The sequence below is a fragment of the Jaculus jaculus genome, chromosome 3 (genome assembly GCF_020740685.1).
Source record: "Jaculus jaculus isolate mJacJac1 chromosome 3, mJacJac1.mat.Y.cur, whole genome shotgun sequence".
In the NCBI taxonomy this organism is placed as follows: domain Eukaryota; kingdom Metazoa; phylum Chordata; class Mammalia; order Rodentia; family Dipodidae; genus Jaculus; species Jaculus jaculus.
This window is the reverse complement of record NC_059104.1, coordinates 97,620,336-97,633,663: the sequence shown is the minus strand read 5'-3', so window position 1 is coordinate 97,633,663 and position 13,328 is coordinate 97,620,336. Positions and strand designations below refer to the sequence as shown.

Sequence of the window (13,328 nt, the reverse complement as noted above, 5' to 3'; positions counted from 1 at the left end):
TCTTTGTGGCATCTTTGCTGTTGCAGCCACTAAATCTGGTCTTCAAATCACAGTAATATACACAGTATGATCTGAGTAAAACATGAGGCTCTCACCTATGGTTAACAGTTATTCTATTGTCTTCCTAGTTGGCGATGGTACTGTTTATGATCAGTCACACACCAATAATGATGATGAAGACAGTGAGGCCAATGACAAGGTAAGGTAACCTTGCCATACCTAAAATAGACATGTTACTTTCTTCATTTCCTATTTTAGTTGAACTTCACTGTAAGTACATGACACTAAGCATTATAGATATTTACAAGTATATTCTGTTTTCTAAAATGGTTGAAGAATAGCCCATTCCAAATTGTGTAAAAGGTCATTTATCAATTGACAGCCTCAGGAAACATGAACACTGGGTCTCTACTGGGTTGAATGCATTGTCATTGCTTGTGTTCAATGATTTATAATGCATTATCTACAGAGCCTTACAGATACATTCCTAGGAAAACATCATGGCTTTTCAATGATGTACCTAAGCATTGTTTGTAAAGCTTTGACTTTGGTAATGTTTCTAGTATGTCACCAACATTAGGAAGAGAAACAATATCATTATCAACAACTCCCATGACATAGTTATTATAATGCCTTTGCTTCTCTAATTGCAGGTGGCTGCTGTTGAAAGTGAAAACTGTAAGTAACCTAGAATTCCTTGAAGAAGAAAAACTGTAAATATTAAGATATGTGTTGTATCTTTATTATGTATTCTTTAGAGAGAAACTGGAATTCTGTGTTGCTGGAGTTGAAAGGGTAGAGGGTAGTTTGAAAAAGATGGTGATTGTTTAGGTAAGAACTTAGAGTCAAGTTTTCTTCATTTCTTGCATGCAGTTGCACTCATTTTTCACTTATGTGGCCCTGCATGCATGAATAGTGTATGGATCTTGCCCTAATTTGAATATATGTGGTGTATTATGTTGCTCAAAAGATATTTCATACTCACAAAGTGCCCTCAGCCTTTCTAAAAAAATTTTCATTGCAAACAAATCCTTTACTTGAGTTACACAAATTAAGTCATTCAGACCTCCAAACATTTAGACCTACAGTTGACTTGTTTCCAAACCAAACTGCAGAGCAAAATGCACCAAGTTTGCTGTCAAATTGTGTATGGACGGTTGAAATCATGTTGCATGACAATATGCCAGTGCAGTTCCCTTGACTCCATCATTGAGACATGAGTCACCAGGGAAGAACGATTCCAATTCCTCTACAGTCCCAAAGAACTCAAATTTACACACGAGACCCATCCATAGAAACTTGCCTCAGTTTTTACATACAGTGAAGAAGCATTTGGAACATATATCCATAGACATTGGCATAGTCACTATATGAAAAGCTCACATATGCCCTGATGTTTTATGTCATTTTGCAAGTGTTTGTAGATGGAATCAGTTGAAAGGACACTATGATCCAACACCATAAGGCCTGTGGTTGTATCTTACAATCTCCTCTCAAACATGAAAATTAGAGAAATATTTCAATACACTTGATAATTTCACCCTGATCCAAGTAGGGTGGGGGAAGCCCTAATTGTGCTTATTAAAGATGTTACACAACTGACAAATTTAAAGGCATTGATCAGAGAATTACTGAGTTCAGGGCCAGCCTGAGAATACATAATGAATTCCAGGTTATCCTGTGCTAGAATGTGTCCCACCCCCACAAAGGACATTTACTGGATCTTATTAAAGCATAATCATGCCAATATTTCTCACCCTTAAATCATTTATTATTGTATGACAAAGGATTAATAAATACATATCATTACAGTTTGTGACAAGTGTTAAATTCTTTTCCCTAGTATAATGTGTATCTTATCCATGACAAAACCTTATGCAGTGGAAGATGAATACAGAACATTTATCATGAATATCAGCAGCTTAAAATATGACTAACAGATGTGAAGATACTAGTGTCATTCCACTGGGTTTCATGATGGTCAGAAGAAGTGATAGAACACACATTTAATGCTAACATGTTTAAAAGCGTTAATCCCATTGGAGAATGGCTGTTTCACATTATATGTTGGGCTATTACCTAGAAAGTAAAAAATACTGTTCTCAATTCTAAGGCTCCTCATGGTTGGTATTTTTCTGTCAGAGGACAACAGTGGTTATTCATCAGGAACATCCATGAGTTCTTGTATTATAACTAAGCCCTTGACATTTTACCATACCAAGTAAGAAGCCATCATTCAGTAATAAGTGCACCATCAGTTGAGAGTTATTTTGTATCCTTCTAGCTGATCCAAAGGACGATCAAATTACTCCATCCACAACTGACCATACACCGACCCATTATGTCCAGGTAATACAGCTTTTTCTTTTGCAAAGCTACAAAGTATACATTCATAATTCCTATAATTTTGGTGGGTATCATATATGAACAGTGAGGTTTGTAATATACACTATAGTTATTAGAGTGTTTGCCTAGGAATGGGGTGATAGAAATTTACCAACTCACCCTTGAATTGAAGAGTCTTTGCAAATGCTAGTGAAGCTTGCACACTGCATATTCTGTTTTCTTCCTTTGTCTGGAGCATTTCTGTTTAGATTAAAATTTGACTTATTTTTACTCAAATGTGGACAGGCTTATTATGTAGGTTCAAAAACAGCATATATGTTTTGTCTACGTACCATTTTCTGAAACTTCTATGGTTTGAATAGAGTTAAGGGTATTCCCTGAGGTCAGTGCAGTGGAAGATTCTTATGTCCAGTATGTGGTATTGATATTACCTTTCAGTCATGAGACTCAGTGTAGACAGTGGGAACATACAGACACCTCACCCTCCCTTTGGAACTGAGGAAGCTCACCCAAGAACAAGATGTTTCTATTTGTCTCTATAATGTAGCTACGTATCTTAGGAACTCTCAGTGAAGATTGAACAGACAAATTGCTGCTGGGAAACAGCATAAGTTTCAAAGTACTCTTTTTCACAAAGTACCCCCATCACATACCTTTTGGCTTCAAGACAGAAGAGACTAATACAGTCTGGGACTGGATGTTCTTTTCTATACTGAATCCCATTTTCCCATGTCACTGGGAGACCTAAAGAATCTGAGCAAAGAGAACACAGCTTGATCTGGAAGTCTGATTGTTTCTTCCTCTCTGCATTACAGGTTGGATCAAGGACCCGGAGATTGTGTATGTATTCTGAAATCACGTTCTGAAGACATGTTTTAAATAAGAATGGTGTAAATGTTGGTTCTTTTAGCTGGTTCACCACTGTGATCTGTGCCTTCTGTTAGGAAGGCCTATTGAGAGTACAGTCCCTGGATTCAGCAGATTTTCCTATATTTGGTTTCAGATTTTGTGAGTGCCTGTGTATCTATATGTAGGTGTTTTTTTTTTCTTCCCCTAAGGACATGAATTTTTATCCCAATTACTCAACCTAATTTTCAAAGGCAATTTGTCAAGAAAGAAAGAAATTCACTAGATCAACCTACATTAATTCCTTCCAACCTCATCAAATACATTTATGGCAGTTTTATTTCCCTGTGTACCCTTCGACAGTTTGATAAACCAATACACAGAGATAAGTGACCAGGCTCAACACTGTGGGGTACAAAAGCCACAAAAGATTTCCAAACACATGTTCCAATATTGATCTTAAAGTACATCTCTGTTTATCCCACCAGAAGTTTAGTAGGCACTATGTAAGAGTTCTAGCCCATAAGAGTTGGTTATATTGCACATTTGGTACAGAACTGATTTTCTATGTAGGGAGATTATGTTTCACTTCCCAATGTTATAGAAAAAAATTGTAGTAGTTTTATGCATACCAGGGATATTCCAGTTTACAAAGATCCCAAACACTATCATGATTCCCTCAGTGGTCATGAGAGAAGCTAGGTATGGTGACACACATATTTATTCCCGGCAACCAGAGGTTGGTTGGGGCTGAGGTTAGAGGATCACCATGAGTTCAAGGCCAGCCTGAGACTGTGTAGCAAATTCCAGGTCAACATCATCTACAGTGAGACTCTATCTCCAAAAAACTGAATGGGGAAAAAAAAAAAAAAGGTGAGATAGCATTCACCTGCAGACATTCCCAACTGAGTGATATAATATCCCAGATTCTTCTGGTAGATAATGGCTTCTGAAAATGGGAGACAGTCCACATGAAAAGGTGGTATGTGTCATAGTGAATTTTTAGCCCAGCTCAACTTATTACATTGCTTCATTCCTTGCAATGTATATTTCTGAGATTTATACATTCACATGATTATTTTTTAGGATCACAATATCAGTCCTTTTTTGAGGCAAGCCAAACACGCTGCATTTTTTTATGTGAAAGTAAGAGAAACAGAGAAAGATAAGGAGAAAGAGAATTGGCACTGCAGGGGCTCCAGCCACTGCAATGGAACTCCAGATGTGTCTGCCCCTGTGCCCGTGTATGAACTTGTGCATTTGTTTCACTGTACATCTGGCTTTCGTGAGACCTGGAGAGTCTAATGAGTTCTTAGACAACATAGGCAAGTGCATTAACTGCTACGCCAACCCCCTAGCCCATTAGTCCTTTTTAAAGCATAACAACCACTATGTTTCTATAACCAATCTTTACCCCGTTGCTCAGAAGCCCTGGAAAGACCTTATATACTTTTGTCTTTTTCATAATGTCAGTCAGTGGGAACCAAAGTTCATCTTTTCCTTGCTAGTCTGTTTTACCTATCCATATATATATATATATTTAAGATTCTGTCTTTCTCATTAATAAGTGCATATGAATTGAAAGTTGTTCAACTATTTAACACAGCAAGGAAATCATGTTTGATTTCAGTTAGGGTGACCATAGTTAACACTGGTATTGCTGTTAGCTTCTTCTTGTTGGCATGGAGAGGGGGGACTCACTTGACAAAAATAAGCTCATGGGAGGAGGGTGCTTGTTTCAAGCTTACAGTTTTGAGGGAAAGTATCATCATGGTAGGGAAAGCATCACACAACAGACACTGGGCATCACATGCTGTCACATCAGCTGGAAGAGAGCAGAAAGAATGACCTAGCTCTGATCACTAAGTGGCTGGAATAGTAAATCTCAAAGTCCAGCTCCTAGTTTCACAGTTCCTCCCCCAAGTCTACAACCTCTCAGAGACTCCACCAACTGAGCATGGAAGATGAGGCTTAATCACAGACATATGAAGATCTGGCAGGCATGTTACATTCAATTCCACAGTTGGTGTCTGCATACCAAGGAATGGTTTCTGTGGACAAAACCCTTCACCTCAATTGGACAAATATGTACATCACTGACATTGCATTCCATAGGTCAAATATATTTGGGTTTAGAAATATTTGTTATGTTCCTTCACTGACATTGTTGGGACCTGGCACTTTCTTTTTAGAAATATCATTCATTTTGCTCAAATAGATGGGCTTAGGCAGATTTTCCCCTGTGTGAGCCTTGTAGGAATAAGTCCTTCAAGTATGTCCATCTCATCTAGGTCAAATTATGGCTATAGCCAGGCATTGTGGTGCATGTCTTTAATCTTAGCACTTGAGAGGCAGAGGTAGGAGGATCGCCATGAATTCAAACCCACCATGAGAATACATAGTTAATCCCAGGTCAGCCTGGGCCAGAGTGAGACCCTACCTCAAAAAAACAAAACATAATATGGTTATAAAACTCTTTAAACTATGCCTTTTTATGCCCTCCATAGGCATGATGTCAGCTCTGATGGCCAGTGTGTCTGCATGCTTGAGGTTTCTTGAGCATAGGGGTATCAAGGCTCTGTAGTGTGCTGGCCTTATGTTCCCTGTGACAGTGGGAAAATACATGTGTCTTCCTTCAGTGGCATTTGGAAGTGGGGATAAGTGCCTGATTTTATTTTATTAATTATGTTTATTTTCTAATTATACACACACACACACACACACACACACACACACGTATATGTACATTTATATTTGGTTTTCTAGGTAGGTTCCCACCCTAGCCGAGGCCAACCTGGAATTCATTCGGTAGTCTCAGGGTGGCCTTGAACTCGGTATTCCTCCTACCTCTTCTTTCTGAATGCTGGGATTAAAGGTATGCACCAATGCACTGCCTCAAAACTAGTATTTTTTAATTCTTTATGTTTGAATTATTCTATACTTTAATATTCCCTTATTAAATCCTTAAACTGCAACTATTGTACAATTTTAATGCATTTTTCAGTTCTATACACTTCTATATCAGCAATGCTTTTATTGCATTCACTTAATTCTCAATTCTTATTTCCTTCAGGTCAATATATTTGCAGAGTTATTTCATCTCTCAACTTTTGTGACTGTGTCTTTAGACAGTGTATTTCAGTTGGTAAGTGTGTTGGAGGTTTCATCTTCATCTCTTGTCAATTTGTAATTACGACACATATTGGACTGATACTATAAGTTCATGTGGCGGTATTGTACTGGTCCACTTGTATAAGAATGTACTTGTTGTATCGTTTTGAGGTAGTTCTGAAAAATTCGAGACATAGACAGTAATAGGGAGACATCTGTCAGTCAGATCCAGTAATGATAGTTCTTCTGGAAATCAGCTCTGAAGGGAGTACATAACAGTTCTCCTGTGCACGTGTCTTCAAGGTTTGTATTTTTCCACGACGGAATGCTACTGTTTAGTCCAACTCTCGACCTAGTGTGTGGAGGATGGTGCAGGAGATGGTAAGATACCACCAAGCATCATCCAACATTCTTCCTGCAGTATGTAAGCATTGGTTACTTTCCAGGATCCCCAAATATCTATGATGTGTTGTGGAGGGGAGACTTTTTGGCAGTCTTTGTTTTCATGTTCACAGATGTCACTGCATTAACCATATTGCTTGAATACCCTTAGATCACAATCTTTGTGACAATATTCTAAAGAGTTTCTGATTAGATGTCACATAATATGAATTATAATTCACATTGTTTCATGGCTTTAGAATATTACCCATTGGGGCTCAAAACTGATCATTATGAGTGTAGGACATTTACACTATTTTCTGTTGTCTTTCCTTGCCAATAGCTGAATGCCAAGGAATAAGTTTCTCATTTCTTTGCTGCTTCTGGTTTAGTGTGTGAGTTCAATGACAAGGTTGCTGGATTAACTACTCAATGGAAGCTCTACTGTACAACCATAAACCTCCAATTGTATTACAAGTAAAATGTGAGCCACTGCATCAATGACTAACAGTTACTCTGTTGTGTTCTTAGATGTAGCAGACAGCTCTACAGAAGTGCAATACACAGACAAGGAAACCCCAACAGAAGTAAGTGAAAAGGTAAAGTGACATTTTCTTGCCTGAAATAACAAGGTTGCTTAACTTCTTGTTTTTGGTTGAGGTTGACATAAAAATATGCCACTTAGCATTATGGGTACTCCAAGATAGCAGATCAAATTTTGTGGAATAAGGGAATAATCCATGCTAAGTGTTCTCTTATGCAAAAGGACATTTGGAAATGGCAGCATCAGGTTGCTCACTGTACAGTAGCCCTCCTATTTGGAATCTGTGTCTTCTCCTATGATGAGGTATTTTGAATTCATGACATAAAGAGAGTTAGAGATATGTTTTCCATGCAGAGATCATGGGTCCCCGATGCTGTATCTTACCCTTGTTTTGTAAAGCTTTCACTTTTTCACTGCTTCTTGGATGTCTTCTATATAAGGAAGGGAAGTGATACCATGTGCCCACAAGTCTCATGACTTGATTCTTACAATGTCTTTAATTGTATAATTGCAGATAGATGCTGATGAAAATTCAAATGGTAAGTATTATAGAATTGTTTTGAAAAGGAAAAGTAGATGTTTGGAATGCTTACTGAATTCTCTTTGAAAAGAGGCTGTATTTTTCACTTTGGGGATGTTGAAAGGACTGAGAATTTTGGAGAGGAAAACAAAATAAGTTCTGTTCAAGTACCAGTGTCTGGAAGCAGTTGCACACATGCTAGGATTGCTTGGGCTTGTGTACTTGACGAATGCTGGGCCTTGTGTGCTAATATGGCTTTTGATTTTGAATACATGTGTGGTTATGTCTGAGGTTTTTCTTTCCTCAGAAGATATTTGAAATTTTAAACACAATTGCCCTCAACAAGTTCCTTGAACAAATCTATGGCAAACAAACTTGAAATGAAATCAACATAAATTATTTACCCAGTCTTCAGTATATTTATGACTGAAATTGGTGTGATATCAACCTGATACAGGACCTGACCTCTCAACTTTGTATGTGGACAAGTGGAAACATGACTCCAGATGTGTGGAAGTATCTGCTCCTCTCTGATTCCCAATTATACTTATGCCTTGTCAGGGAGACACTAGCCTGAGAGCTGAGTCTATAGAGCCTGTAAATTCCTGAGTACTCCATGCTCTACTTCATAGACCCTATCTATCCATAGAGTTCCTCAGTTGTCACCTAAACTATACAAGCAACCGAAAGGTGTTCCACAGACTTTGGCATAGTCCTTCATGTGATGAGCACAAATATTGCCTGCTTAAGCTTTGTGCATACGTTTGAGGTGAAAGCAATCAGTAGAACCACATGAATTACCTCTGAAAAAGTCTTAGGACATGTCTTAGAAACTGGCCATAGACATAAAATTTATTCAATATCTTTTGTATTTGACAATTTAACCTTAATATAAAAAGTGTCTATTAAAGACCTCAGAGGAGGGATAAACAAGAACTGAAAGATTGTGGTCTGCCTGGTTGCCATATTGGTTCAGATTCTCTTATGCTTCTGGGTAAAGAGCATCAGGACCCAAGCCATGCCAATCCCCAGATGAACAAGGCTATGGAGACTACTGTCTAGTGTGGTCTCTGTAGCCACTTACTCAACAGAAACACAGGGCATGGAAAATGAAGAATCAAAGGAAAGTTGTGATAATCTTTGTTAGGATTTTTAACACTTTTGTAACTTTTTGTATATTCGTGAACTGAGGGTCATCAGTTAGTACAATGAAGTTTCCTAGTATCAGTTCCAGGACCCTGAAAAAAGTTTATTTAAAGTGTCATTGGAATTATATAGAATGGTGCATTATAGTAGTAACATAGGCAGATGTGATAGTTTTGGTCCATGTAAAGACCACATAACACTTTCATTGACTTCCAAATAGGAAGAAGAAATGACCAGAGCATAGTTTGTAGTTAAGGCCTTCGGTAATTGACCATCTCATACCACCATTTTGTGGACTCTAAGCATAAATACAGAGACTTATTTCCACAGTTAAGGCTTGATCTTCTGTCCATACTTCTTCCACAAAGGAAAACAGTATAATACAGGATGAAAGAAATGACTACATTCTTCTGGCAAAGAGTCTAATGTAGTTAGTCATCACCTAGAAAGTCTAAAGGGAGGGCAATGCTGAGTATATAGGATGCCCCAGGGAAGCATTCCTTCTCACCTGTTACTTTATCTGCACCCTGCTTTCATTAGTAAGTAGTGGTTAATGTTTTGTGTAGCCTTTTTTGTAAGCTAAATAAATGATCTAGAGATGATAGTTTAGACAGTTGGTAAGTCGGCATGAATATATGTCACATAAACTCAAATCTGTAAAGATTTAGCCATTTTCCATTGCCGAGAAATAAGTGGGAAAGCTCCATTTGCTATATGCAAAGAGTTGAATGTTTCATCTTAGGATAATTTAAATTGTAATTTTTTTTCCTGTGCCAATTTTTGTGAATCAAGTCTCTTAGCATCATGCGGCAAACACAGAAGGCTCTGTTAACTAGACCCCTGAGATTTAAGGAAGATAACACAAAGATCTGTTTCACAGATTGTGACAAAATATCTACTGACAATCCTGATCTTAGTGAAACAAAACAATGTGCCCACAGTTCATAAAGACAACATGACCTTGGAAATGGTAGTGTAGGATTGTTGAATAGTTGGACATTAACTTGAGACTTCTATATTTGAGGATTATGTAGCAAAACTCTTGGAATATATATAATTCAGTTGCTAGCAAGGAAACCATTTCATCATCAAAACTAGCATTTAATCAACTACATACCCTGTGCAAAATAGCAGCCTAGGCCAGCATTCCGGATCCAAGTATATTGAAATGGCCTTGGAAATGTCATGAGGACCTTACCAATTTAGATGGGTAAAAACGTGAAGGAAGAAAGACAAGAGTCTTCCATTGAATGTCAGTGTGCAGTTTATGTCATCACAGCCTCATTATTTGTTTTAATTGTGAGACAGAGATTTCTGTAGCCCAGGGATTCATGAAATTCACTATGATTTACCTCAAACACTTCTGACACCACTCTCTGAGTGCTGGTATCATAGACATTTGTCACCCACTTCAGTTCACTGTGATTATAGTGTATCATTTACAGTGCCTGTAAATGTAAGGCCAAGGTTTTTATAGGTCATTTGTTCCTGCTCCTTTCCCATACTTTTCTAGCCTGGAGGAGAGCCAGCCAGCAGCTTAGTTCACAATTGCTAATCCTCCACCTTCTTGTACCTTTGTCCACATATCTAAAGCTCCTAATGTGATTTATAACCATCAATTACCAGCATACTGACAGTTGCTGTTTCATCCTAGGCGTGTCATCAGCACAGTCACCAAAGGAACCACAGCACGAGGTAAAGCACAGTTCTTCACCTTCTATAGAAATACAGCTCTGTGTTTCCATCAATGTGAATAATTCTTGCATAGACATTTGTTACTTGGAGGTGTGGAGGTGAATTGAACTCTCCTACAAACCAACTCATGGCTAAGACAATTAATGTCACCACATCCTGCTCAGTGAATGGTAGAACGATTTCCCCCAGGGATGATTTTCTTTCTCATAGGAAGGATTTTGCACTGTCTGTGTAAATGTTCTTGAGAAGTACACTGTGCATGATAAGCATTTTCCTATGTAGTGGTGTGTTTTGTGAGTTTCTAGCTGCGTGGCCATTGACTCAACCCACTGTTCCCCTACTTGTTTGCCTAAGTGATCTAAAGAAATCCAAACCTATGTAAGTAAGTGAGTGTTATGTCTTTATCGTCACCTTGTTTCTTTTGCTATACTTGCAGGACTCTACCAATGCGAAGCCTGGTATGTATTCTAAATGAGTCATGTGTTTAAGAACTATCCTACTGTTTCAATGCCAAGATCCCTGACCTGTATCCCTGATAGCAATGAGGGTTTGGTGTAGGATTTCATTGAGATGAAATGATTCTTTCATGAAGTCTCTAAAGACAATCAATGTAAAACTGAGGGTGATGCTCAATAAGTCAGTATTCCCTCAGGTAGGGTCGGAAAGCTTAGTGATCCACTCTTTCTACTGCCTTTCTTATCGAGGTTAGTAATGTGGATCAATGGAATTTCATAAGTGGTGGGATTGTCAAATGTGAAGATGGATTAAATGATCATGTTCCTAATCAGATCCAATGGGAGAGAGTCCTAGAAGTGGTCAGATTATGCCTTCTGCTCAGGTGACAGAGAGTCTCTAAAAGGTATCAGTGAGCACATGGAAATATGTGCAGAGGCCTAATGCTTTTACCTTTTCAGAGACATCATTGAGACAGTGGTGTCTTCAAGCTGAGGATGCCCCTGTATAAGCTACTATTTAAAGATTTTTTTCCAAAAGACCTAATCTTCCTGCTCCTGCCATTGGCAAACCTCCAACCCTATCTTATTTGCTCTCAGATTGTGCCCATGACATGTTGTGTTGAGTTTTGTGCCTTGACCTCTGATACAGGGAATGTGGTGGGTCACAGCTCTCACATAGCATGACGTAAACCTGGAGATAAGGTCTTCTTGGGTCAGCCTATGGAGAAGCAATGTGTCATGCATTGACTTATGTTCCACCTCTCTGACTATATCCTGCAAACACTTTTCTCATGACTACCTCTTACCCAGAGGTTTCTCCACCATATTTCTCCTATTTCCTGAGTGACCTGGTACCTTTGGATACTGTGCCTGGCCAACCACAAAGACTTTAGGATTCCTTCAACTCCTTCTTGTTCCTGATCATGGATGCTAGGTGGATATACCCAAAGAACCTGGCCTAACGTTCTTACATAGAGTTCCCCAGACACAGTTCTCCTGAATGGGCCTTTGTTTTATCACCATTTTCTCTCTTGCTGTCCCTTTCTTCCCACTATATAAGGTATAGACCCACCTTCCTCTCTCACAAAACTAACTAGACACACAGAAATTGAATTGGAAACAACATAAGATCAACAACAACAAAAACCCACAGCATTCCAGGTTTTAGGAAAAACATGTCTAAAAAGACAATTGAGTCTTAAAACCTTATTGGATTTAGTTCTTTTACTCAGAGAACAGAGGTGAAAGGCTGCTGATGACCCATTGAAGCAAGCAGGAGAACTGAACAGGTGGGAAGGCCTCCATGTCCCAGCATCACCCAGAAGAGTTGTCTCTAGGATGGGACAAGTCCCAGAAAGAGAACCAAAATGTGACAGAAAATTTTCTAAGACCTTAGGGACAGCTAGAGTGAAAGGGTAGAGTCCCTTACCTGGACGCCCAACATAATTCCTCCAGGGAGCATTCAGTATTGTGATGTAAAATTGAATAAAATTCTTCCCTAACTTGACCCTTTCGGCCCTCTGTCCCCAATGACAGCTTCACTGGAAGAACCAATGAACCAGCAACACATACATTAGAGCACAGCAGTGGTGCTGAAAGCTGATCATTCATACATTCCCCAGAAGTATTTACATGTCCTGGGAACCTAGAACATGTATGGAAAGGTTGATTAGACCCAAACATCTTATTTATTGAGGTGTTATAGATTTTGCTGATGGATTATATTTATTGTAGTCAATTCATACACTTGTCATATAAGTGTCAGAAGAAAGGAGTTTATTAACCTCTTTGGTATGGACCAAATCACTTGAGTGTGCTCTTTTTCTAGGTCACCACAAGGACTCACCACCTCATGTGGTTGGGGACCTTGGCTTCGCCCCCCAAAAATGACAAAGTTTCAAAGCTGGTGACTCCATCTTCACTGGGATTAAATCTTATCCTTGATGGCCAGCTCACATAGATGAAGTTCCTGGTGAAGATTAAAGCCACCTAAACCAAACCCCCAAACATACTATGGTTATTTTAGGACTAAAGGATGAATATCTTTACTCAGAAAATAAGAAAGATTATGGTAAACTAAATAAATGAAGAAGAGTTAGTGAAGATTTTTCTGATAGATAACAACCTAAAAAGCAAACTTATAAGACAACAGGCACCAATTTAACAGATACATTGATTATTTGAAGCTTTCATGGAAGAAAAAACCATACTGTTTAAAGGAAGCTACATATTGTGAGATCCAACAATGAAAATGTGACTACAGAATAGTAAGCCCAAACACCAT

The 13,328-nt window shown here is 38.5% G+C and overlaps 1 protein-coding gene across 1 annotated transcript in view; it reads left to right on the top strand.

Annotated features, from left to right (window-relative positions):
- LOC123459446 overlaps positions 1-13,075 on the top strand; it is an 80,270-nt gene extending 67,195 nt beyond the window's left edge. Inside the window, exons 34-43 of the mRNA XM_045146070.1 lie at positions 129-199; positions 654-678; positions 2,285-2,349; positions 3,162-3,186; positions 6,266-6,337; positions 7,216-7,271; positions 7,743-7,767; positions 10,549-10,589; positions 11,026-11,047; positions 12,873-13,075. Of these exons, the coding sequence (XP_045002005.1) occupies positions 129-199; positions 654-678; positions 2,285-2,349; positions 3,162-3,186; positions 6,266-6,337; positions 7,216-7,271; positions 7,743-7,767; positions 10,549-10,589; positions 11,026-11,047; positions 12,873-12,934 (464 nt within the window). The 3' untranslated portion in view covers positions 12,935-13,075. The remainder of the gene's footprint in view (positions 1-128; positions 200-653; positions 679-2,284; positions 2,350-3,161; positions 3,187-6,265; positions 6,338-7,215; positions 7,272-7,742; positions 7,768-10,548; positions 10,590-11,025; positions 11,048-12,872) is intronic.
- The last annotated feature ends 253 nt before the right edge of the window (positions 13,076-13,328 follow it).